General features: G+C 38.4%; 1 protein-coding gene across 2 annotated transcripts in view; it reads left to right on the forward strand.

Annotated features, from left to right (window-relative positions):
- The first annotated feature begins 764 nt into the window (after positions 1 to 764).
- The window catches only part of adcy5 (adenylate cyclase 5), a 111,175-nt gene continuing 84,022 nt past the window's right edge, over positions 765 to 27,917 (forward strand). The window contains exon 1 of one of the 2 annotated variants that reach the window (XM_038277736.1): positions 765 to 1,981. In XM_038277736.1, the coding sequence (XP_038133664.1) occupies positions 1,019 to 1,981 (963 nt within the window). In that variant the 5' untranslated portion in view covers positions 765 to 1,018. The remainder of the gene's footprint in view (positions 1,982 to 27,917) is intronic. The other variant, XM_038277737.1, reaches the window with a different exon arrangement.

The following is a 27,917-nucleotide window of genomic DNA, read 5'->3' on the forward strand; positions in this document are numbered from 1 at the left end:
GGCCACAGGAAGCACACTTGGTTGAATGGTCATCAGAGCGACAATCAGCGGCGGATCTGTTTGTGATGCCACGCTCTGATCGGACACCGAGGCGGTTAGGATGCCCGATCTAACACCGAGCGGACGCTCCGTCAAACGCCCGTCATTCTCCAGCTGCGCACCGAGAGTCTGCAGCTGCAGGGCCATTTAAGAGTCTCCCTCTGCAGAGGATCTGAACGGTGATGGACAGCTGTTGGTCATCGATTGCGCTTCAGGGCTGATGGTGAACTGCTGGCGCGGTGACACATGCTGAGCAATAGAACAAGACTCCCACAGGAGAAACAGGATCGACTCAGCTCTCCTCTCTAGTCCGCGTGAAAGGATCGTGATGATGATGATGCATCGCTTTGGCCAAACGTGTGGCTCCTACAGCCGTCATGACTGAGATGTTTGAAGAGCACAGGTGCGTGGAGATCGCAGCTGCCAACATGGGAATCCGCTTTCTGTTTCGATGCGCATCAAAGGCGACCACAGCAATACTGGAATCACATCCGCAGATGGGTGTAATGGATTCACGCTATAACTGATGGTCCTGCGCTATGATCTCCAGGGACCCTCTGAGTTGTGTAATGCGTTTATTCCATCTTGAAGGCGCGCTGCCGTGCAACCTCTCCATGGATGAGCTCTAATTGGGCCCAATGATGTAGAGCCAAATCCACCTGGAACAAGCGTCACTTCTCCCCTGTGACTTTTCATGCACAATTGATTTCCTCCTCCTATTTTTTAAATCCCCCTTCCCCCCCCCAAAGTTTACTCCATAAAATAATTAAATTTGCGTTTAAACGCTGGGATCTGATTTTATTATGCATCAAGGACGTTTAGTTTGTTCCCAATGATGAAGATTTCAGTTCATACAAGATATTTTAAGCGACATTTTGTGACTAAATAGTCCTGACTTTCTTTCCTTTTCTTTTTTTTTTTTGGTGGAACAAAACTTTTTTGGTGTGTGCGCATCTGTTTATTTGTTGCGTCATCCACAATGTCCAGATCAAACAGCGTCAGCCCACCAGGAGTCGGTGCTCCCGGGTTGAGGGGAGGGACCGAGCACAGATCAGCATGGGTAGAGGCTGACTCTGTGGCCAACGGGTGCCCATACTCGGCCAGATCCCCGCGCAAGAAGCTCACCCGCACCAACAGCCGCTGGAGGCAAGAGGAGGAGGCGGAGGATGTGGATCCGGAGCGCCGGCCTCCCGGACGAGCCTCCACCACAGTCAGCAGCAGGGTCAGCTTCAGGTCCCGCTCGGCTTGGCAGGACCATGGTGAGGAGAGCCGCGTTAACAGCAACCTCGCGTCTGCGAAGCGTCCTGACGGCGGGGAGGTGAGACCCAAGTCCGTGGAGCTGGGTCTGGAGGAGCAGAGAGCCAAATCCCGGAGCGACAAGGGGGAGCAGGAGGAGGAGGTCATGCCGGAGGTGAACTTCTCTCTTGTGGCGTGCTGCGTCGGCGTCATGCACGTTTTTAAATCCAAGAAGTTCCAGTCGGAGAAGTTGGAGCGCCTCTACCAGCGCTACTTCTTCCGCCTCAACCAGAGCAGCCTGACGATGCTGATGGGAGTCCTGGTGCTGGTTTTCACCGTGATGCTGGCCTTCCACTGCTCCGGAGCTCCCAGAATCACTTACGTGGTGGTGTTTTCCCTGGCTATCTTCATCACGCTGGTGCTCATGGTGGTCTGCAACAGGAACTCTTTTCACCAGGACCACATGTGGGTGGTGTGCTATGTGGTGATCCTGCTGGTAATTGTGATCCAGGTGATCGGGGTGCTGCTGGTGCAGCCAAGGAGCGCCTCAGAGGGCATCTGGTGGACCGTGTTCTTCATCCATGTCATCTACACCCTGTTACCCGTCAGGATGCGGGCGGCTGTCATCACGGGGGTTATTCTCTCCGCCATCCACGTGTGTATTTCTTGGATGTTAAACGGAGTGGACAACTTTCTGTGGAAACAGGTACGTGGATTGTGCTGGGATTGAATTTCACGCGGTCATGCGTAAAGACGCAAATGAGCCGAAACCTCCAATTTGGTAAATGTCATGCCCTTAATGTAAAGTTTGATCAAAAGGTTGGAAGAACAGGATGCTTATAGGTGCAGATGAATTATTTTAGGGTGGTATAGTGATGCTTCTTTGGAGTTATGGGATAAAATCACCAAAGTAAGCAGAAAATTAAGAAAAGTTACTGGAAAGTTGAAGATGACTGACTTTTCTGTTCTGCCTTTCTTAGACAAGCAGTTTGAGGGACACAGACTTCAAGTTCTCTCTGGTTATATGAACTCTTATATGAAGTCTTGGCAGAAAGTGGAGAGGCTGTTATTATTTGGAAAAGACAAATGCATTGGGGCGTTTATGTCAAAAACAACATAGAAGTGATCACTCTATGCATTGAAGGGACTAGAGAACTGCTGAATTTACAAGTTGAATTTACCATCTTGAAAATGTATCTGACTGCCTGCTTGAGTCGGCTTTTTAGCCCCATTTGAATCACCCCTCTTCCAAACCTGTGGGTAATTATCAAATTAAGTTTTTACTTTGCAGAGTTTTTAAAATGATGTGAAAGAAGGGGTTTTATATTTATGAAATATTTCTCATTTTATAGTTGGATTTAAAATCTTACTCGATTTTTATCAGACTAGTCCTTGGTTTTCTTTTTTTATTCAAGAATTGATTTATCTTTGTCCCTGTGTGCTACTTAAGCATTTTTATAAAAATAACACTTGTTTATAAAACTTAAGTTTCTTACAGTCTTCTGTTCTTGGGTCCTTAAATTCTTCTTGGGAAGGATATAGAGGGTGTATGGTGGGAAAATCTGGACTTAACTCGAGAAGAAAATTACATGGAACTTTAGCTATTGTCATTTTTTTTAAATAAAAAGAGCAGATAATTTGTATTAGGTGGATTTTTGAGAAAAAGTAATCAATTTCTATGACCTTCTTCTCCCCAAACCAGTCGACTGAAAGCAGAAAGCTTTCTTTCATTATTAGCACTTATGTCACTTTTTAGGATGTATGCAGATGTGAGCAGAATTATGACATTTTTACTGAAAATATTAAATGTTTAGTTTAACGTTAGCATTGCAAAACATCTTAAAGGGATTCAGTGGAGGTAGCACATTTTTAACTTCAGTAAGTTTAGGATATTTCTATATGTGGATTAACATGGAGAGCTGTGAATTCTCTTAATTTGATTATCTGTGGATGAATGGTTTCATTCACACTCTTTGTGATTTCAACTAAAGATAAAGTTGGTCATGGTATCATGAGATCAGAATAGAAAAAAAACAACCCCAGACCAAACAAGACAATAACATGTTCTTTCCTCTCTTTGCCTGTTAAACCTGCCTGTTTTTTCAGATGAATCAAAATTTGATCAAAACAACCGATTAGTGTTACACGTATTTGCCTTCATCAGGTTAAAAAAAAAAGAATGTGACCTTTTATTTTAAACCGCATTATCCTCATGGCCTTTTTAACCATTTTATTTTGTTTCTTTTTACCATTTCAACAAAAATGGCAGCTTATGGCTCTGGTAATTTTTCAGCCGCTTGATGTGGAAAAAGCCATAATTCCAAATGCTATACACTCTGGGTTATTAAAATCTGAGAACACCACTCAGCTGGAAGGCACAGTAGAGGCAACATTATGCTTTGGGCATGCATTTGGGGCACAAGGTATAAAATAGATGTTAACAGGAAAGAATAAAGTGGTAATACCAAAGCAGCATGTCTGCCCAGACATTTTGAAGTGGAAAAAGAGTATTTGTGCAAAGAGCACAAATAATTATGAAGTGGCTTAATAAGATCATACATTTATTAGAACGGCCAACACCTTATTAAAGGTGCTGTATAAAAAGGTATGTTGTAAATATTAGCTACAACCGTCAGCAGCTGTCCTGACTGCAGTATAAATGAGTTGTTATGCAACAGTCCCCATCACTTAATCCATCTATGTATTGGGAGTTCTACACCGGCATGGGTTACACTGTTCTGTCAGGAGGAATGGACCAAAATTCTAGCAAACTATTATGAGGAACTTTACAGAGGATACAGTACGTTAAATGTTTCACCCTATCATAGACTTTAAATGGCAATTCTAAAATGGCTTTTTATACAGTGTATGAAATGTCTGGTTTCCTCCTTTTTTTTTTTTTTTGACGTAAAATACTTATTAATTTGAAAGAAAATCAGGCCCCGTCCACACGAAGTCAAAACGAACACGAAACGCTAATATTTTCCAGAACGTTTGTCGTAAAGACGGAGACGTAAAATATATGTGATCGACCACACGAATACATGAAAACGCTGCAAAACGTATGCCAGGCCTGTAAGTGGCGATGTGGTGCCAAAGCAAAAATGGGCGAAAACAGGCAACGAAATGTTGGGCATGCGCAGTAATATTTATACAACAACCAAACCGGAAAACCCCTGCGGGTCCATTTTCGTGGTTCAGTCAAATTCAGGTGCTGAACTATGTCGTCAATATTGCTCTGTTCTTCCTAGAGATATTCCAGAAGAAGAAGATTCTGTTGTAAGCCCGACAGCAGGGTGAGTAGCATGAGCAGCAACCATTCAACACAGTACGGCGCCATTGTTGTTGTGATACTGTGTGGCCATGCGTGTTTAGAGGCGACGTTATGACGCATGCGTGTAAGCAAAAAATGCGGTTAGAGCTTAAAGATGGAAACGCGAAAACGGCGCTTAAAAATCTACCCACTCTGAAGGCTTAATAAAAAAAAAGATCATTTACAGACCCCCGAAACGCCGGCTTTGTATGGATGAGAGGCTGGTTTGGTGAAAAATTTGTGCGTTTAGACCAGGGTTTGGCTTTGTGTGGACGGGGCCTCAGTAACTCAGTATAACCTCCAAATAGCAAAATTGTTGAGGAAAGTCTTTGTGCCAAACAGTATTCTATTTCCTCTTAATTGTATTACATGTCTTTCATACATTTATAGAGGTGCATAACTTCAGCAAAGTGTTTGCTGCTAAATTTTCTTATGAAATATTTCAGTGGGCTACTTTTGAACTGCTGTGTTAAAACAGTGATACTATAATAAAAGTAATGGTTGGTTGTTTAGGGGCTATACCAGCACTCCAACTACCCTTTAATCCCATAGACAGTTGTTTATTTTTTGTAGGTGAGAGGCTAAATCTCAGAGGATGGTAAAGAAGAATCTGGACAATATTGGTTCATCATAAACAAAATTTTAAACACGTTTTACAGTGATGGTTTCAATTAGGGCTGCAACTAATGATTATTTTGCAAATCGATTAATCTGTCGATTATTTTTGGATTAAGCTGATGAAGGTTCCCAGTCATCCAGGTCATAGTCATTCCGTAAAAAATCAAAAAATATCCACTGGACTTGGTTTACAAGATTTGAAGATGTTTCGCCAGCTTCCTGGAGAGGTGGCGAAACGTCTTCAAATCTTGTAAAGCAAGTCCAGTGGATATTTTTAGATTTTTTTTTTTACGGAATTTTTGGATTAATAGATTATCGGACAGCAAAGGCTCCTTAGGGAAGATTTTTTTTTTTTTTTTACCAAATCAAACCAGTTGAAAATAAAACTTTTCCACTTGAGGAGTTCTACATAGAGCATTTTGACAGATGAAAAAGTTTTATTTTTCTTAAATGCAAAATGTTAATATTTTCTTACTATTTTGGTATAATTATTGATCTAAGTGGGTCGCTCTGTCTGCTAAAGGCCTGTTTTACAGTCTCTATACTCAAGTTAACAATTAACCGATTACTAAATTAGTTGATTATTTCAATATTCGATTAATCACTATTCATTGTTTCAGTCCCAGTTTCAATGCCTGAACTGCTTTCAATTAAGCAATGGAGAATCACTGTAGCCTTCTTTAGGCCAGCTGACTGCCAGTGCCCAGCAACAGTGGGCTTTTGTCACTCTGTCATTTTCTCTTTAACTTGTACTATTGAAAAGATCTCATATTTTAAGTTTTAAAACCTTGATGTTTTGAACCCTTGATTATTACAATGAGCCCAGGCCTAAAGGCTGGTTTATACTCGGAAACCAAGTCGTCTGCGTGTGTGTCGCAGTTAACGCAGATATGCCCCTGTCCCTTCCGCAGACATTCTGGTGCACCTCTCCATACCTGTAGGTTACCCACAGTGCTGCAGAAAGGAGGCCTCTAAATGGTCAAATCTACATCCACTCTACACTATGCATATTTTCTGTTTGGTACCTTACAAGCTTGTTTTGTTTGTATGACTGCCATTGTGGAAAACGACTGGGACCCTTTTTCCACCTGGATCCCCGCTCTTTTTCGCCCTCATGTCCCTCCGTTATCGCACAAACTTACCTCTATTACCTCACCGCCTCGGCTGTACAGAGATGGCAAAAGTACTCACTTTCTGTACTTGAGTAAAAGTACAGATACTTGTGTTAAAAAATACTCTGGTAAAAGTGGAAGTACTGATTAAACTTCTTTACTCAAGTAAAAGTAACAAACTTCAGGCTTGTAAATTTACTTAAAGTATAAAAGTAAAAGTAGAAACCACTTTTTTCATGCCGTTGCCTACATTTTAAATGGATGTCTGCCAATAGGACTAGATCTCCGTTGTGTTCATTTTCAATCATCTCGTCGTCCATGCTACTATGCTAACGCCACCGCCACCAAGCTGCAATGATTTGCCGCGAATGAATACCGCCGAATCTGTCGATTCATCTTGTAGTGGTGCGTCAAATGCAACGTAGATTCCCATCCAATTAGATTGAATTTGGTATTGATGACGTGAAAAATAATAACGGTAACTCCATTGAAATGATTCAAAACTAAAGTAACGAGCCAATTTTTTAAAATGTAAGGAGTAGAAAGTACAGATATTTGTGTAAAAATTTGAGTAGAAGTAAAAAGTCGCCATAAAAATAAGTAGTAAAGTAAACGCACTGCTGCATGAGTATAAACAGCCATTAAGGGTGATTTGCAAACTCCAAAAAGATGGAGTTTGGAAGCTTAATAGCTATTTGTTTCTTCGTACTTTTTCTTTGTGTTGCTACTGCTTGCTTTAAAAAAAAAAAAAAATCCCAGTCCGGGTGGTTTAAGAGGACATTTTGTTTTTTATTCTCCTTTTGCTAGACGTCAAAACATCCCAATACTCCTGGTGTTGTTTTAATAAGCATTTCTTAAGGGAGCTTAGCTGTATCTTTAACAAAAGTTACGCAAATGGGTTTAATTTATAGTTTTCTTTTTTTTTTGTTAAGATACACATAATGGAAAAATTGACTTTCTCCAGCTCATTGTCATTATCCTCATGCTAGGCTCTGTATTTTTATATATATATAATTTTTGTCCTAACTCCTAAATGAGCTGCAAATTTTGCACGTTTGGCTTTTTGGCTGCTGAACCATTATAGAGTTTTATCAGGCTCTGTAGAGCTCATAAGCATTTGCTTTAACAGCGCAGCACTTATGGACCTTTTATAGGAATGCCTTGATGTGCAGGGGAAAGGTTTTTGCATTCAAGGGCCTCCCTAAAGAATGTGGCAGGGTGTGTTAAACAAAGGAAATGTAATTGCTGGGAAAAAGTATTAACACACAGATGTAATTTTTTTACCTGTTTGAATCATTTAAAGGTTAAATATTGCCAAATACATTTGAATACCAGGTAGAAATATGCTGAGCTAATAAAAAGCAGTTTTCAAACTTGGGGAAAAGCTGTCCAACCTCATCCTGGCTCTGGGTGAAGGCGCTGTGTCTTAAAACAATCAATAAACAGAAAAGCTTTGACATATTTTGGTGTTTTTAGCCTATTTAGGTAATGGCAACGCATTTTAATCCTATTTAATTCCAGACTTTGACTGGGTCACCCCAAAATCGTTCTTTAGTAGTAGTGCTGTGTTTTAATCATTGCTCTGCTGTAGAAACCGAATCGGCTTTATCTCAAAATCACAAAAGATTAACTTTTAAAGTCAGATCAGTAACGTTTAGCACTACATGTTTAATTCTACACATCATTAATAGGACTCCTTCCATCCATACTGTTCGGGAAATGAAGGACATTACCCAGAACCTTCTGAGCTGATTGGATGAGGCAACACCTACCGTCTGCCTACCAAAGTTTGCTTTAAGCCAATCATGGTAAACGATGAAATGGCAGCAGACACCATGAGAAACCAAAACCTACATCTGTGACGCTCCTGCTCTTCGTCTTTTAAGAACGAATTTTTGGATCTTTGTTAGCATCTGCTACTGAGCTGCTGGTTTTATTCAGCTGTGTGCTCGGCGACTCTTCTTTCCTTCACCTTCTCGCCTTAAACTGTTGCACAGCAACGTAATTGGCCAACTTGTTTTTGGGTCAGTCATGAATGGTTGAAGCAGGAGTGGGACAACATGGAGTTTCACATGTTTTTTTGAGTGAACAAAGACGGGGAGAATTTAACTTGCAGTTAAGACCACAAACCGATGGTCAGAGATTTTTCATCCTTCCTTATGCCATCAGAAAGACTATTTAACTTATTTTTCTAATACATGTCTAGTGTTAGACATGTATTGTGATAAATTATTAAATTATTAAACCCAATGGTGCAAAAATAATATGTACATAACTAAGCTTTCTAATAATTGTGTTTATTAGATAAGGCATGATGGCCCGTTTCTTTTTATTATCACACAATTTAGCTTTGAATTACTTTTTGACACTGAATGCTTTGAAACCATGATAGCATATTCTGTTTACTCTGTTATTTTTGACTGAATAATACATCTGTTTAATGTAACTTGAAGAAGCAATACAATGAAACAGACTGTTGTTTATTCCATCATCTAACCAAGCATTTCTTTTTTTTTATGTTGCTTTTCAATGAATGAAGTAGGAGTCCTAGTCTGACCCCTAACACAATGCCTAATATAGAAAATAACCTGCCAAAATAATCTGACTGTAGCAACAGGGAGACTGATTGTTGCGCCGTTGGTGGATGCTACAGTTGTTTTACTGTGGGAAGGTTGAATTAGCAAGGTTAATTAGGAGGTTTATAATCTCAGGGCTAATTGGAAAGACACAGAATTCCTTTTTAGTGGGATTTAAGGTTGGAATTACTTGTGTGAATGAAACAGGAGAATAGCTTTAGCTGTAAGTGGTGGTCTTGTATAGGTTTAGTTTGAATTGTGTTTCAAATAACCTAAATAGATGTTTTGTTGTTTGAGACTTCTGATGGTAGTCTGAAATTTTTGACAATAAAACCAAAATAAAGTTACTGGAGGATTGGTTAGCGTTTTGTATGAAGCCATTTGCAGCATATGTTATGTTCTTCCTTTGATCTCTATAAAAACATGTGTATAGATCTACATATTCAGTATGAGAAACAGAATCAGCCCTAATTAGATTGTCCTTTGTTTCTTGTGGGGAGTTGGACAAAACACACACATTTTTATATAGTTGTCTCAAAACAATGTGTAATTTAGTTGTTTTTGTTGTTTTCACAATATGTTGCCTTAGCTGTATAAAGGCCTTAGCAGTTACTCACCCACTCAATGAATAAGCAGGACTTCTGGGAAACGCTTGTATGTTTTTTTTCACGGCTGGTCATAATGTGGGTTGATTCCCGAGTAAAAGGAAAGATTTTAAAGTTCCCCGCTCTCTGAGCAGTTTTCCCAAATGTTAATTTAGAGGGGAATCTTTGACTGAAAATTGAAGTATTTCCATCACTTCGAACCTTTATGTGCTCTGAGAGCTGTAATTCTTCACTGTTTAAAAGCTTATTTTTCTCTGCTATCCTTCCCATAGGGAATTAGAGTAAACAAAGAATCAAAAATCAAAACATTTTTGAAAAATATTCAGGAGATTGATGAGATTAAATTGGAAAAAGTCGTTGATTCTGTTACATAAAGCATGCAAAACGACAATGTCAGAAAACCATTATAAGAAACACAGTTGAACCCCCTCTTTGCTGGGAGGGGTAATCAAAGTTTAGACTTCAGTCTAAGTGCAATTCAGTAACCTGAACTTTAAACCTTTAAATTACCTTAAATATTTTGAATAAAAAAAAACACAAATGTCAGAACAAAAGAAACAACAGACAACAAAAACGGAAGTTTGTATGTGATTGGTTAGATTGCCCTCGTCCTCACTGAAACTGTGGAAGCGGAGCACATCATCCCAGTTGTAATAACCTTCCACTGGCTCCCCGTATCTCAGAGAATAGACTTCAAAATACTCCTGTTACTGAATGGCTTAGCCCGAAAATACATAAAATTTGCTGCCAGTACATGAACCACCCAGACCACTTAGGTTTCCTGGCTCTAATTTCCTTTGCATAAAAACAATTAGAACCAAAACGGAGAATCAGTGTTTAGTTCGTATGCTACTGGGTAAAAAGTAGTTTTAATGAGTTTTAGTGAGAATGTCCAGCTGAAAACTTCATCTCTGCAGTCGGTTCATCAAGATTACAATCCTCCCTTTACATATTATTTTGCTGTCGGACCAGCAGGAAACCCCCGTACACCAGCAGCGCGCTGTCACTGGAAATCCCCAGCAACAGCAGCCTCTGGCCTGAATGCCTCTTAGGGTTTTTCTGCTACAGTCCGTGGCGGCTGAAGGGAGATGTTAGTTTTTTCATTTACGTAATCCAAACCTCAAGCACCAGAATAATAAAAGCGAACGTATTTTACCGGCAGATTTTGAAGTTTTAAATGAGTTTAGGCCTTAAATGCGTCTCCCTGCATGCTCCAAGATCGGTTGATGTGGCGAGTTCAGCAGCTAAAGTTCAGTTTTTCCCACTCCAGCAGCTGCTGCTTGTGAAGCTCATTAGGCGCTGCTTCAGCTGCTTCAATGCTTTTGATGCTTGAAAAGGTCGCGTCAACTAAAGTCAGTGGTTGACGTGTATAAGCGTTTTTTATTCTGATATAATTCTCTTTTCATATATAATCCTCTTTTATTCTCTTTAGTCATCTGAGTTGTCTCTATTTCTCAATGTGCTTTTCTTTTTCTTCTTTTATGTAAAACACTTTGAATTATCCTGCCAATGTAATTTATGAATGAACTTACCAGGCCATGTAGAGAGGTACCTCATCAGCTTTATGTATTTTTAGACTTTTCAGCCGAGAATTAAAAGTAAAAACGATTTCAAAAGTCCTTTTGATTTTTTTGTTTAAACTCTTTAAGTAGATACGAATTGAGGAGAAACAGCTTTGCTGTTATACATGTTATAGCTGATTTGCTGTTTTGAATGAAATCAATCTGATCAGGGCATACATTTGTGTGAATGTTTGTAAATCTCCAGTGATGCTGAAATAAGTTGAGTTTAACCAGGACTTGGCTGGTTCGGGAGTTTTAATAAAGGTATCAAAACTTAAATTTCCTATGGCATACATTTTAAGTGACAATTTTAAAAGTCGTAGGCGGTTTTTCACACATTCATCTGTTAAACACACATTTTTGAAATCCAGACAGAAGGAATGAGTGCATTTTTTTCCAGAGAACTTTTATTGAAATGACGTCTTAAAAACTCAGTGATGCATCACATTGTCCAAATTATCAAATGATCATCTGCACTCTAAACTTGCAAAGAATGTGTCAATTAGAGGAAAGCCTGGAGTTTCACTCTTCATCTCAGTACAATTGTTTTTTTAATGGTATGTAACCCTCTATCTGTTTGTGTTTTTAGCAGAAGCCACACTGTCATTTTGATGTGGGAACAAACTACTGGATTTATTGTTCTTTCCTCACTATGCTGCTGTTTTAATATCTTCCCCAGTTCATATACCCGGTTCTGTACTGGTGGGTGGTAATAATGCTAAGCAAAAAAAGGTAATTGGAAACCAGAGATTTATACAGCTGAAATGACCTTGAATGATTAGTTTAATGCTTATTTTACAGTTTATTTTTTCCTTCTTGTCTGAAGTGTAGAAAGGGATGTTTGCTCTTGGGAAAATTTGGACTTTACTGGTGGGTGGTCCAGTTTAGTTTCCTTGTTGCTGTTTATGAATAAAAATCTGTTGTTGTTAAAAAAAAAAAAAATAAATCAGTTGTTACTCATCATTGAGAAATATTCTCTTCTTCGGTCGTTTTTTTTTTTTCTAGATTCCTAACAAAGCTCTTCATTAAAAATGATATTTTTGTGCATTAAAGGTTTTCATTTCCTAAAGTGCATTTTTTGCATATTTAAATGCTTATCCATTCAGTGAATTTTAAGCATGATTATAAAATACGGAGTTATTACAACTTTACAAGCAGTTATTCAGTTTTACCTTTTATATTCTGTTTCTAAAAAAGAAAGAAAAACACTACTGACAAAATGTTAGGGTTTTAGACTTTCATTACTGTGTAGCAAACCTCTCTAGATTAGTTATTAATCCATACATCCATTTTCCGTCATGCTTATCCCAAGCGGGGTCGTGAGCGGTGCTGGTGCCTATCTCCAGCTGTCTACAGGAGAGAGGCGGGGTACATCCTGGACAGGTCACCAGTCTATTGCAGGGCCTCACAGAGACAAACAACCATTCAAACCTAAGGAGAATTTAGAGAAGCCAATTAACCCGTCATGTTTTTGGACTATGGGAGGAAGCCGGAGTACCCGGAGAGAACCCACCCATGCTCAGGGATAACATGCAAACTCCATGCAGAAAGACCCCGGGCAGGGAATTAAACCTTCTTGCTGTAAGGCAGTAGTGCTACCCTCTGCTCCACTGAGCAGCCAAATTAGTTATGAATCATTCTGTAATTATATCATTTTAAAATATAGTTTTAATACCAAGCCGGTGCTTTTTATTTGCCTTCCCCTTTTTTGTTAATTCTAACTCCAAATTCCTTATTGCTTTTAAACTGGGTAATCTTACCATTTAATTCCCACTTTGACCTCAAAATGAATATGTGAAAACATATTAACTTGATGTGTGTGATCAGTTTTCTTTTTTTCTCCCTTCCAACACAATTTAAATCTGTAGTGTAAAAATAATGACTGATCATGTTTTGACTGACCATGTTTTTGCAGTTCTTGACATTGGTGTAGACCACCTTGGTTCCTCATGTTTTCTCATGTATTGTCCTTCCACCCCTTTCCAAGTTTCCAGGGGAAATGTTAGCAGACCAGTCCCAGTTGGCAGCGCTCCAGTGGTAATGGGGTTTCTGGCTGCCTAATTGTACTGCTTGTTGCTTGTAATGTGTGGAAACTCAAACCAGATGCCCACATTATCTATTTTTATATTTACCCACCTTGCTTCACCTACCTTATCGAGTCCTGTCCCATTTATGCTCGACATGCTTTTAATCTTCCTTTTGACTCCCAGTTCTCATTTTTACATAATGGAGTTTACTCTGTAATTGAATCTGTACTGATTGGATTGATAAATCAGATTCCAAACATTTACAAATATTTTCCACAATGCTTTGTCCTCCTCCTGCATGGAAGTTTTTAAATTTGTCAATGCAAATGCAGGATGCTCCTGTATTTTACTTAAAGGCATAGATTAAGGCCAACTGAGGATAACTTCTGTGAACAGGTGCTGACGCATTCGGCTGCAGATTGAGAAAACTAACCCGTGTTCCTGTATCTTAGCAACAGATGGTATGTCTCGAACACCAACCGATTATTTTTTTTTTTTTAGAACCAGTGTGCTTTGTACTTCCAGCCGTGGACCTAAAGTAACCTGGTTTATTGTCTGGATCAGTGGAAAGTATTGTCAGTATATTTGTTTTGTTTTGTTTTTATTTTAAATATTCTACTTTTGGTCATTTTTCCAAATGCTTTAAAAATGTCTCCCAAGATCTTTAAGTCCAAGTTCTTATTCTTAATTGTGCCCAATGCAATATTTTTGTATCCCGCCAAAATGTTTTGCTTCTAAAAAAACAAATTTTTGGAAAGTCTAGAATTTTCAATTAAAGGTGTTTAGGAAATAAAAAAAAATTGAAATCCCTTCAATGTAACATGGCTTTAAATTATTTGTCTACACTTATTTATTTATTCATCACGAAGTTTGTAGACATGCTAAAATAGTTGCTGTGCCTTTTTTTAATAGGTGACCAATATTGTGTCTGACTTGAGTCTCTGCAGGGAAATCTTTGCTCCACCAAAGTGTCAAATGGATTTTAAAAGGGTACTGCAATTTTCAATGAAATTAATAAAAACCAAGTGTCTCTTAATAAAAGAAAAAAATGCCTGATTTTTAGAATATAGAAAAACCTTTTTAAATTTTCTCTAAGTAGTTATTTTTTGTGTAGTGGAGGAAATTGAGCTGATGGTGTAATCTCAAATAAATGCATATTTTCCACTTTGTGTTTTCACCATAGCGAGCAGAGCAACACTAAGAGACTTCTATGCTCTGCTCCACTTATCTGCCATTTATTAGCATTAATTAGTTTGTTTGCCATTTTAAAATAGTAACTCGCAGAGAGATTATTTTTAGGGCGAATTGTAAATTAGTGTGTAATACATCCACAACTTCCAATCATTTGTGTGGTCTCATTTAGCGTGGGAATTACTGTTAGGGTTAGTATTTCACTCAAGCAGAAAGCCACAGCTAAAGTTAGGTTTGTGATATTAATATAAAAAACATTTATATTTAAACATTTATTTCCTCCTTGTAACTAAATCTTCCTAAAAACCTAAACTTATATTTAGACTGTCTCAGCGTTATGTGACGGCTACACGTTTAACTTCTCAGCAGTTCTTTGTTTTGCTGATCTATAGGTGGTGATGAAGAGCTGTTACCTTTGTTTTTGTTGCAAAGCAAGTTTTTAAATAAGCATTTTGACTTGAGAATTGAAAAGGTGTCATGTTATTGGCTGAGTTTACAGTATTTTGGATTTTCAGTCCTAAAGGGACTGTATTCAATCAATCATGGATTAAAGGTTTAAATTTAGATATGAACCATTTTTGATCAGCACCTCAAATTTTCAAGAGTCTGGCTGCAGACCTGCACTGTCAAGACACAGACCTGCACTGTAAGGACAATGACCTGCACTGTAAGGACCCAGAGCTGCACTGTCAGGACCCTTCGTTGCAGACCTGCACTGTCAGGATCCAGACCTGCACTGTTAGGACCCAGAGCTGCACTGTCAGGAGCCTTCATTGCAGACCTGCACTGTCAGGATCCAGACCTGCACTGTTAGGACCCCAGAGCTGCACTGTCAGGACCCTTCGTTGCAGACCTGCACTGTCAGGATCCAGACCTGCACTGTTAGGACCCAAAGCTGCACTTTCAGGACCCTTTGTTGCAGAAACTGCACTGTCAGGATCCAGACCTGCACAGTAAGGAACCAGAGCTGCACTTTCAGGACCCTTCGTTGCAGACCTGCACTGTCAGGATCCAGACCTGCACTGTTAGGACCCAGAGCTGCACTGTCAGGAGCCTTCATTGCAGACCTGCACTGTCAGGATCCAGACCTGCACTGTTCGGACCCAGAGCTGCACTGTCAGGACCCTTCGTTGCAGACCTGCACTGTCAGGATCCAGACCTGCACTGTTAGGACCCAGAGCTGCACTTTCAGGACCCTTTGTTGCAGACCTGCACTGTCAGGATCCAGACCTGCACAGTAAGGAACCAGAGCTGCACTTTCAGGACCCTTCGTTGCAGACCTGCACTGTCAGGATCCAGACCTGCACTGTTAGGACCCAGAGCCGCACTGTCAGGACCCTTCATTGCAGACCTGCAAAATGGGCTCTCCTGGACTGTCAGGACGAGAACTTTATTCTGGAAGTTGTATTTGAAGTCTTCTGGAATAGCGAGTAGCATGTGTTTGCTGCCGGATTAGAGCTAATGACAGTGTTAAACTGAGCTTAGGAGCAGTTTACATTATACAGTAACCAAAAATCCTCATAGCCAATCTCCATTGTCGTTTAAAAAATGTCTTATAGACCCAAAACCCTTTTCCATCCAGTGATCCAAATACAGAATTATTTCTATGTAGCACATATCTATTATTCCAGATAGGAGTTTGTTGGGGAGTAAAATTATGCATGTACATAAGTTTCCAGCATAACACTTGTTTAAAAAAGGAAACTAGCTTCATCTAGCTTTGAATAAATTTCCAGATCTAACAACACTGGAGACCTCGCAGTGCAGCTCTGGGTCCTGACAGTGCAGGTCTGCTACGAAGGGTCCTGACAGTGCAGCTCTGGGTCCTGAAAGTGCTGGTCTGCTACGAAGGGTCCTGACAGTGCAGCTCTGGGTCCTGAAAGTGCTGGTCTGCTACGAAGGGTCCTGACAGTGCAGCTCTGGGTCCTGAAAGTGCAGCTCTGGGTCCTGAAAGTGCAGCTCTGGGTCCTGAAAGTGCAGCTCTGGGTCCTGAAAGTGCAGCTCTGCAACCAGACTCTTGAAAATTTGAGGTGTCGATTAAAAATGCTTCATATCGAAATTGAAACCTATAATCCATGACTGTTTGAATACAGTCCCATTACGATTGAAAATCCAGATCTTGTGCAACAATCACTGATCATTATATGTGCAGAAAGAATTTTATATGTTCGCAAAATCCACAGCCTACTTGTCATGTAGACATTATATGCAGGGGTCTGTTTGTGATATCCTTTAAAATCTTTTTAATGATATGTTAGGGGAAAAGGAGATATGAATATAGCCTTCTTTGAGGTTTGCTGTGACTTTTTAATATATTGTGTAGAATAAAAAAACAAAACATTTTTTTATCTTTGTGCATTCACTCTGACCAAACAGGGTTGACATTTACTGTACAAGTACTTAACTTACTGTATTTTCTTGAGTTTAGCATTGAAACTGCATCATTGCCCACGCTGCCATGCACCATGGTGGTTCTAACACATATACAGTCTGTAACCACCTCTGCTGTGTTACACTGTGTGATAAATCTGTTTTAACACCACCACCCCCAAGCACACATTCTCAGACACACGCACACCCTGAGATGAGGGACATCAGGTTCAGTAGATTTTGAATATTCTTCCCTTTACTTGGGTTTTGTGAGAGCAGAGTATAGAAAAACATAGATTATTCTTCCTTTGGAACTATAACGCAGAGTCTGATTTAATATAGGAAGATAACAGAGTTATCATGCCAGAATTATAACTCATACATGACAGTAAATGTCTTAGAAACTGTGCCTGCAAAGTACATTATGGCAAATTTATCATATCGCTTCATTATTATTTCAGCTGTAACTGAGCACCAAGAGGCTACATGGAGTGAAAGGGTTGATAATAGAAATATGCTTTGATTCTGTTTGGACTCTTTAAATCGGTTTGTTTTGACTTTGGCCTTGAAAAACCAAGGGAACTCTTTTCTTCCTCACTGAGTATGAAAGTGTTGGCTCTGGCAGAAATGTGTTGATGCTTTTATGGTGCACTCCACAAGCCTCCCTTATTTTTTTTTTTTTTATCTTGACTGCTATGCAAAACATTTAGATAATGCAAAAAGGTTGCTTTAGGAGATGGTCTTATTTGTACAGTAAGAGGAGCATCTGTAGTCTTTTAGTTGTATAAGCCTTGCTATGTATTTGAAGAACCAGCAGCCTGCAAAATAACCTAAGGCCTTGTCAGATGCTAATCTCATGCTGTTTGATTGATGGATCTCTACTTTACTTCAGGATATGTGTCTCTCTAAGGTTTGGCTTTACATTATTGTATTATTTATTAGCTCATAGCATAAGATATGGTGAGTCTTATGATCTTGGTACCGAGACTGTTGAAAGCTGCAGTGTGTGAGCGAGACTTGAAGAGTTTATTTTTTTAAAATATTCTTTCTGTAGTACTGGTTGGTCAGTAGTGGTCTCATAAATCATTGCTTTGCTTAACCACTTGAGCTGTACACTGCAAAAAATTATATAAAGATAAGTCAACATTTCTTTAAGTGTATTTACCCTTAATTTGAGTAGGTAATTAAGATGATTTGCCAATGGAAATAATATTTTTACACTTAAAGTAAGATCATTAGATAATATGTACTTGAAATAAGAAAGTGCAATTGTTTTTCTCTTATTGTAAATGTAAATTGTCTTGTTCCTTCGGCAAAGTGTCTCACTTACCTCCTCAATCCAAGAACAAATTAAATTCAGTTTATTTCTATAGCACCAATTCACAACACGTCATCTCAAGGCACTTTACAGTTCACCAGATCATACAATCAAATTGATTCCAAGTTTTCTATCTAAGGAAAACCAGTTGATTGCATCGACTCATTGACTCGAAGGCAATCCCTCACACTAAGCATGCTTGTAGCGACAGGGATGAGGAAAAACTTCCTTTTAACAAGAAGGAACCTCCAGCAGAACCAGGCTCAGTGTGAGCGGCCATCTGCTGAGGCCGACTGGGGTTCAAGGAGACGGAAGCAGAGAGGCCCCCATCCAGGAGACACACAGCCAGGCAGATGGAGAACAAATGCACTTATTTTAAGAAAAAAATACTACTTAGATTTCAATGTTTTGCAGTGTAAACATTTGATATCTCTTTACCAGCTTTGCAGAGTTGGCAGAAACGTGCACATTCAAATCATGCCACATATTTAAAATAAGACTAGGTTCTGGGCTTTGACTGGACCTTTCTAACATAAATACAGTTTGATCATAACCACTCTATTGTAGCTTGGTATTGTCAGGATCATTTACAGTAACTGCCAGGTGAACTTTTCTAAATTATTTGAAGGCTATTAATCCTTTTCTTTCCAGCATTGCACTCTGTTTCTCATCTTCTGATAATCACCCCCATACCACTATGCTGCTTCCTCCATGTTTTCCCGTAGGGGGATATATTTGTGTTGTGGTATGAGATTATTTTTCCAACATACTCGATATTTTGCATATAGATCAGAAAGTTCAGTCTTGGTCTTGTCTGACCAGATGCCCTTGTTTCCTTGTACCATGTATTTGCTATGGCACCTCTCCCTACCTAACTTCTATCTTCTTGCTGCTCTTCCATTAAGACCACATTGGTCAAGTAAACACATAGTAGCACAGCTAATATATTTTCCAGCTGAGCCGCAGTTCTCTGCAGCTCCTTCACAGTAACAATGAGGCTCTTGGCTATTTTTCTGATTAATGTTACCTTTGCAAGCCCTGTTGGATGAAAAGAATGTCCCTTACTTGGTTCTGCTTGACTTTTTTTTTGGGATAATATTTGAACATGGCTCCTTTTTAACTAAATGTTTGGGAGAATGTTTTATAACCTAAATTACTTTAAAATTTCTCCAAACTTTACCCCTGATCAGTCTGTTTTTATACCTTGGTCTTTATTAAGCTTTTCTGTTGAAGGCTACAAGCAGGTCATCGGTTTAAGTTGACTTTTTTTTTTAAATCTTTCATCCATGCTTATGTATGTCCGTTTAGCAGTTATTAACAAAATCCTGAATAAATTCAGTTATCTTTAGATTTTTTACATAAAGACTGTCTAAACGTAGATTAGATGACATGGAGCTATAGTTTGAATAAAGAGCAATAAAAATGTCCCGTAATTAGAATTGCAAAATGAAATTTATGTTACAAATTGGATTTCTACCTTTGGCGTTCAGTCTTGCATATACTACAAATTAATTTAATACATTTTTGTTTTAAAGAGAACATAAATTATCCATATTTATTTTGTAAAAATATTTTTTTTTTATTCAGTGCAGTTTTAATCATTTTCTTTTTTATAATTGCTAAATATATTAAGATGATTTATTTTCCGTTTTATTCTGAATTGAGAACCTTTTCGAAAGATGCCACCCAAAAACACTTGAAGTTGACATTTTATTTTAATCAAAATTTAAGATTATTGGACATTTTTAGATGGAGATTAATCTTTTCACTTAGTAAAAATCCACAGTCGCAAAAAAAATGAATTAATTTTTTTTTAAACCAATTTTTATCCTAAGAAGCAGAGCACATTTCACACCTACCCATTTGTATAATGGCTGTAGATTGCCACCAATTGCAGTAAAGCTGTGCTGATGCATCAGAGGCTTTTTGTCTAAAAACCCTGAACTGTCAAATGTAACAGTTTTATTTACATTGTACAAACACTGAGTGTTTAAAGCCAGGGAAGCATTACATAAGATGAAAATAATGATTAAATAACAAGTGAAGGTCCTTTTTTAAAAAAGACTGCAGAAAATACAGAGATGCACTCATCAAGTATTTTTGGGTTCAAGTATGATCTTTGAGATTGACTTCAAATATCTAATGATGCTGATATTTTCAGATTCAGAACACTTGAAGCTTTAAGCTCTTTTTCAGACCTGTCATCTGCCTTATTTACATGCAAGTTGAAAATTTCATGCATAGTAATAAAACATCAACTTGTTTTGGAAAGTTTCAAAACTATTTTCACCTTATGTGGAGTTCCTATTGGTGTCTGAATTGAGCTGGATGTCCGTTGCTTCTTAGTATCCACCAAATCCATCCTGAATATAACGCTTTGCTTACTTGCAAGTTTGGACCATTTAACATGGACGTGCTTGATGTCACATCCGCTAAACAGCGCAGGAACTTCTTACCCGAAGTAGATTCAGTAAAATAGGCTACATGCTTATATTGTAGATGCATGGGTGCTAAACTACTGAGGTTTCAGTCTGCTCATCAAACTATGTTTTAATCACAAAGGGTAAAATAAAAAGGCTATTCTAGGATATTTTTTAGCAAATATTTGCATAATGTCTCTTTAACTGCTTGACCTACCTTTATTGTAAATAAGCTGTTTTAACTTGCAGTTTGCAATACTACTACCTGCTTATATTTCAGGTTAGAATAATTTCTACCAGGTCTCCAAGTTGTCAAAGAGGCAGTTTTACTTTCAAGATGTTACATATCTATAGCAAATAAAGGTTAAAGGATAAAAAGAACAACATCAAGTGGAATCATAGTGGATTAAATAAAAACAGAGTGAATTTTAGATTATTAGTTATCATACTGTCAGTTGTAAGCAAAGTTGTTTTATGCTCTTTATATCTGGAATACTGGAATTCTCGTTTTGGTTCAAAGATTTGTATTTATCTGAAATGACTCTGAAAAGAAGGTCATACTATAAAGATAATATGAAGAGAACAAGAAGGTACTTGTTTGTATATAGATGGGCCTCCAAGAGGCTGTCACTGAAAATTTCTTAGAAAAAAATACTTTCAAATATTGTGATGTTTCATTAGACAATATCTGTAATAATTTAAATGCCAATATTAAATTTTATCGGAAAATGTTGGTATTAACTCAAAATATGGTCAAAAGGATCTTAGATGTATGATAACATTTATAGGCAAATAATCATGTCACTGTCTTCCTGTTCTATAACTTTGACCTTTAGCAACTAGTTGGCAGCAGATCAACAACATTTCATGAGGTTTTTTAGAGCTATATTATATATTAGGAAAGTCATAATATATTGTTTTGGTTAATGTATTTGAATAAATCGTATCGTAATACGCATCGGATCCCCAATTTCTTGCCAATTTACACCCTGACTTAAATTTTTAAATTATGTCATAAATTTTAGCTTTGATCAGTTTCTTTTTTCTGTGTAACCAGGTAACTTAATATTCATTATTTGTTTGTATTTTAGGATACAGATTAAATTCACTAAACCAGTACACTTATACTGGGATTCTTTTTTCCCTCTAATGTTTTTTCCACTAAGCTTAAAGAATAGACAGTACAGTAAAAATAGATGCTGTTGCACATTTATTTTGATAAGTCAAATCCTGCCTGCTGCCAGCAGCGTAGGGAGATCTTCCCTGTCTCATATTTGCAGGTTTGCCTCATAATTGGTGAGTCAGAGGTACTCCATGCACAGAGACAGTAAATCTCCCTGTGCTGGTCTTAGCCAGAGCTGGAAGAGAAAGTGGATACCGGGTTCAGCCTCTTGCATGCGACTTGCTTTATGTCTATGTGTCTCAGTGTGTATGTGTTGGTGGCCTTATGCCTAAAATCATTAGAGTGCATGAAATCCCAGGAAGCAATTAGTCCTAGTTTCTTGCCAGTATGTGTTGTTCACCTTCCACCTGGTTATATGCTGTGCACTCTACTGTAATCAATGCTCGTGATTAGATTTGGTAGATCTAGGATAAGGTGTATTTTATTAGAAGCAAAAGGAAATAATTATTGTTTTGCATGTTTAACAAACAGTAATACACCTGTTTATATCATAAACTGCTGATAATCTCTTCTTGCTTGAGATAAAACTATAAAAAAATGGACAATACTTTATACCATCCATCCATAAATTTTTCTGTCACACTTCATCCCAGCTGGGGTTGCCCATCTTCAGCTGTCTACGGGAGAAAAGTAGGGTGTTTTGGCTTTGAAAACATGCAAATTGAACCGGGTGAACGGGCATTCATTTAGGTTATCTGTTAGCCTGCAGTACCCGATACCAGGCTCGGACTGGGAACAATTCTTGGCCCTGGCATTTTTTTCATCTACACTGGATGAAACATTTCTTTCATCTACACATCTACACACTTATGGACTGGCAAACAGAAACCAGATTGGAAACATCCCAACCTGGCAACAATGCACGTAAGACTGGAAATGATGCAAAACCCCATCATGCACCGCAACATATTTTTGCAAAATATTCAGACATAAATTCACCAAATATAAGAGGAACATTGTAGTTTGGTTTAAAGAAAGCATTTTAGTTGTATTATAATTTAGTTTGTTGCAAGGATTTTACAATTTGAAGAAATAGAAAATTACACCATATGCCAACCATCACAAGGATGTTGATGACAAGGAAGAGCTATATATACTGCATGCATCATCTAGGTAGTTAACCTTGTATTACTACTTGAGCTCCTTAAGTTATTGATTCGGTCTTCAAGGGCCGCTGTCCTGCAGGTTTTAGAGGTTTCCCTGCTCCAGCACAGCTGATTTACATTGATAGTTGATTAACAGGCTTTTGCTGAACTGCAATCATCAGAATCAGCTGTGCTAAAGCAGAGAAACCTCTAAAAACCTGCTGGACAGTGGCCCTCGAGGACAGACTCTGGGGATGCCTGGTTTAAGGAGAGCCGATCCTCGCATGCTGAAATTAGGACCGGCCCATCACAGATTACCAGTCTGAGCATGCCTGGTACTTGTCTATGTAGACTGTCCAATTTGCATGTTTTCATGTTTTCTAAGCCAATACAAGGCTTTGTTTTTGGTCCACTCTATAAAGCCTCAGACTCAATGCTAATTCTGACTTTTTTAATTTAAAAACATCTTCAAACTTGGAAACAATGTCTGGCGGATTGTTTTTTAACTTTTGACAAAGGGGTCTAACGACCCATTAGAACACTCTTATGACCGTTAACACCCCAGGTGACCTCCTTAGCCAATCCACTAGGAGGGATCAGAGCCACCTTTTATTCTCCCTAATTCTTTCTTACACTTATAGTATATTAATATCAGTGCTCCAAGAGGCAAGAAGCCTCTTGGATTAGAGGTGAAACGTCTTCTAGAATTTTACGTCCAGTTGCCTAAACTGTACTTTTCAAGCCCCTCCTAACATGTTGTTTTCAACATGCTCTCAAAAAAAAAAGATAGGACAGTTAAGTTAATTTAAGGGTTTGTTAGTTTAATAATGCATGAAACGTATTGACCTCTTTTCAAGTTCTCACAATCTGCCTCAGTCGTTGGGTCCTCCAGACAAAACACTACACAGGTATAGGTACCAGATCTGTTGGGTGGATCTGCTTGGGCTCTGCCTCTGCTGATGACATCACAAAATTTCAATGCTGTTCCAACTGTATTTCGCCATTTTCATGAGATTCAAATCTTTCTGGAGTCTTTATTTACCATTACCTAAACAGTATTTCCTCTTTTATATTTCCTTTGGCAACCCAAAGGAGCCAAAAGTAGAATAACATTTTTATCAGTCTTGAAGGCTGGTGCTGGATTCTAAGACACAGAGCTCTGACATTTAACAAGGTGACTGTAACAAGTTTGATTGCCTGTTTTTATTTAAATCTGGGGGGCAGGAAAGGACAAATGAAACATCTCCCAAAAAATTCCTTCATGGAGATTTTAGACAAAGAAAACAGCAGTTTATCTACTTGTAAAAATTGGACAGTTCTTGTTGACAAAAAGCTTATTTGTTTAACTGACTGAGCTACTGGAGGCTAACCAGTTTGTTACTGAACATACACTATATTGCCAAAAGTATTTGCTCACCCATCCAAATTATTGGAATCAGGTGTTCCAATCACTTCCATGGCCACAGGTGTATAAATTCAAGCACCTAGGCATGCAGACTGTTTTTACAAACATTTGTGAAAGAATGGGTCGCTCTCAGGAGCTCAGTGAATTCCAGCGTGGAACTGTGATAGGATGCCACCTGTGCAACAAATCCAGTCGTGAAATTTCCTCGCTCCTAAATATTCCACAGTCAACTGTCAGCTGTATTATAAGAAAATGGAAGTGTTTGGGAACGACAGCAACTCAGCCACGAAGTGGTAGGCCACGTAAACTGACGGAGCGGGGTCAGCGGATGCTGACGCGCATAGTGCGAAGAGGTCGCCAACTTTCTGCAGAGTCAATCACTACAGACCTCCAAACTTCATGTAGCTCAAGAACAGTGCGCAGAGAGCTTCATGGAATGGGTTTCCATGGTCGAGCAGCTGCATCCAAGCCATACATCACCAAGTGCAATGCAAAGCGTCGGATGCGGTGGTGTAAAGCACGCCGCCACTGGACTCTAGAGCAGTGGAGACGCGTTCTCTGGAGTGACGAATCGCGCTTCTCCATCTGGCAATCTGATGGACGGGTCTGGGTTTGGCGGTTGCCAGGAGAACGGTACTTGTCTGACTGCATTGTGCCAAGTGTAAAGTTTGGTGGAGGGGGGATTATGGTGTGGGGTTGTTTTTCAGGAGCTGGGCTTGGCCCCTTAGTTCCAGTGAAAGGAACTCTGAATGCTTCAGCATACCAAGACATTTTGGACAATTCCATGCTCCCAACTTTGTGGGAACAGTTTGGAGCTGGCCCCTTCCTCTTCCAACATGACTGTGCACCAGTGCACAAAGCAAGGTCCATAAAGACATGGATGACAGAGTCTGGTGTGGATGAACTTGACTGGCCTGCACAGAGTCCTGACCTCAACCCGATAGAACACCTTTGGGATGAATTAGAGCGGAGACTGAGAGCCAGGCCTTCTCGTCCAACATCAGTGTGCGACCTCACAAATGCGCTTCTGGAAGAATGGTCAAAAATTCCCATAAACACACTCCTAAACCTTGTGGACAGCCTTCCCAGAAGAGTTGAAGCTGTTCTAGCTGCAAAGGGTGGACCGACGTCATATTGAACCCTATGGATTAGGAACGGGATGTCACTTAAGCTCATATGTGAGTCAAGGCAGGTGAGCAAATACTTTTGGCAATATAGTGTAGCTCGCCAGACTACTATCCAGCTCTGCCCTTCATACCAAATTCTTTTAGTTACTTTGTTCACCAGTTTCAGTTTTCTAATCCATAAAGTGTAACTTAATTGATCATTAGAAGCAAAAACACTAAAGATTCTCCTGAGCAGTTACACTGGTGCCACAATATGTTATTGTCCAAAATGACCACAGTCTTTTAGGTCATTGTGGCAATGTTAAGCCAATCATATAGTGTAATGTCTCCAGCAGGCAAAGGGCTTGAGCAGATCTGGTACACTGGAAAAAATCGTAATCTAGATAAGTAATTTTTTCTTAAAATAAGTGCATTTGTTATTGGATTGAGGAGGTAAAAGAGACACTTTGCTAATGGAACAAGACAATTTACATTTAAAATAAGAAAACACAATTGCATTGTCTTATTTCAAGTGCATAATATCTAATTATATTATTTTAATAGTAAAAATACTCATTCCATTGGCAAACTATCTCATTTACCTACTCAACTTAAGGATAAATACACTTAATTTAAGACTTTTTTTTAACTTATTTCTAGATCGATTTACCAGTGCTCAGACTAGATAAACTGGTATCCAAGTACAGACCAACATAAAGCAAATATGGCCCCTTTGAAACAGGAGACAAATGTAGCCAAAAATTTATTTTTCTTGCCCTTATGCAACATTTTTTTTATCAGTCTCAAGGGCACAATTCTGATCATTTCAAATTAAAAACATAAATTTGAGCCCCTTCCTTATGTGATATTAAATTGGATAGCCATGCTGAAATTTTCCAAACCTTTACGTCATTGTTCTGACTCCCACTGCACATCTACTTAGACCTCCCTACGGCATTAGAAGCCACCAAACCACTAAAGGCTTTTGGTAATTATGATGCTCTCTCTTTTTTGTATTTTTCCCCTCATCTTTTCATGATGTCATAAATTCCTGCTCTCTTTTCCCAACAGTTTGATAAGGACAATCAACTTTATTAGTCACTGCAACTGTCCATTACAATGACATTGAGAGTAAAGACCTGGATCTGTGTGCATAGTTTACATGTCCTTAGCCTATAAGCAACAACATCTCCCATCTACTAAATATTCCCAAATATGCATACAGACCCAATTATAAAAAATCCAGTTAGAAAACACATCACAGAAAGACAAAGTTTGCCTTTGTCATCCTGTACCATGTGTTCACTGCATAAACTCAACCGGCTATTATATTATCTAGTCCTGCTCATTTGTTGTCATCGTCTAGGTGGCACATGGAATCTATTGGATCCATTATGTGCCATTATGCACATTGTAGGGTGTAATTTCATTATCATCTCTAATGAATGCACGTCTTTTGTCTAGTCTGCACCTCATTGAAGGTTAGACATGATAGAAATTCTGCTTTGTCTTTAAAAAGAAGATGTTCCTTAATATATGCACATTTACTAATGATTCATCAGTAAAATTAGGGTCAGACAAACAATGCTCCTGTAGGTATTTTTAGAATGGTTTCTGCTTTTCATACAAAACCCTGTCCTGAGGTATCTCTGGAACAGAGAGATCATAGTAAATTTAATTTTATTTTCTCTCGTCGTTTAAATTAATTTTGCTGCTGAACATACGCTTCACATTATGATGGCATTATGGTGAGGAACGCAGGAAAGGTTCTGTTGAAGTGGAGGGAATGGCTTAATGTCCTTCGTGTGTGGAACTATTCTTATTTTTATAGCAGACTTTGAAGCATAATAAGCAGGTAAAAGTTATTGTTTTGTGTAGTATTGTTTTCAAAGCTCTTTTTATCATTGTAAACAACAAGTAAAGATAAACTAAAAATAAACTAAATCTGGAGATGAAGAAGAATCATGCACCGTCAAATATTGAGCAACATAAGTCCAACAATGCTCCATAAACAATAACTAGATTTTGAATAAGAAAAGGTTTATCTAGAGAACAAATCAATAATTTGGTCAGTCTGGTTTTTAGTCTCCAAGCTTTTGTCTTATCTGTGATCTTCCTCATATTTACAGTATTCTGTGATAGAAAGGGAAAAATAGATGTTAAAAATGTAATGTAATGAAAACAAAACAAAAAGAAATCTGAAGGCTTCTGAAATCTGAAGGCAATAGCAACACCTTGCAGCTTAAACTTCCTCATAAGGAACCGCTTTAATTAGACGTTAAAATCTCCATTGGAGGAAACGTCATAGCGTGAATCCATTACTTTGAATTTGTGTTTAAAATCTGTTTTGAAATGTATAGGTGCATATCTCCTTTTATAGAATGAAATTATAGTGTAAAATTTGATTGTTTGAATCCTTGTAACTCTGTCTCAGGTGTGTAATTTTTAACCTAAAATATTGCTGCGATTAAAGTACCGGTAGCTCAATATTGTTCTATATATTGTGAAATTCTACTAAACAACTTGTTTGAATGCAAAACAGGAGTTCAGTTTTTTTTAAACAAGATTTGATTTCACAACAGAATCACATAAAAATAAAACAAAATACATCAAATAACATCCTAGAAATAAATTCTTGCCTCATTTTCTTGAGGTTAAACATGCAAATTAACTGTTGGATGTCTGAATTGCAACAGATTTCCTATAAAAGATATTTAACACAAATGTCTTTTATTAAAACGTCATATAATA

Source organism: Cyprinodon tularosa, unplaced genomic scaffold (assembly GCF_016077235.1).
Source record: "Cyprinodon tularosa strain WSP-4 unplaced genomic scaffold, ASM1607723v1 ctg134, whole genome shotgun sequence".
Classification (NCBI taxonomy): Eukaryota; Metazoa; Chordata; class Actinopteri; order Cyprinodontiformes; family Cyprinodontidae; genus Cyprinodon; species Cyprinodon tularosa.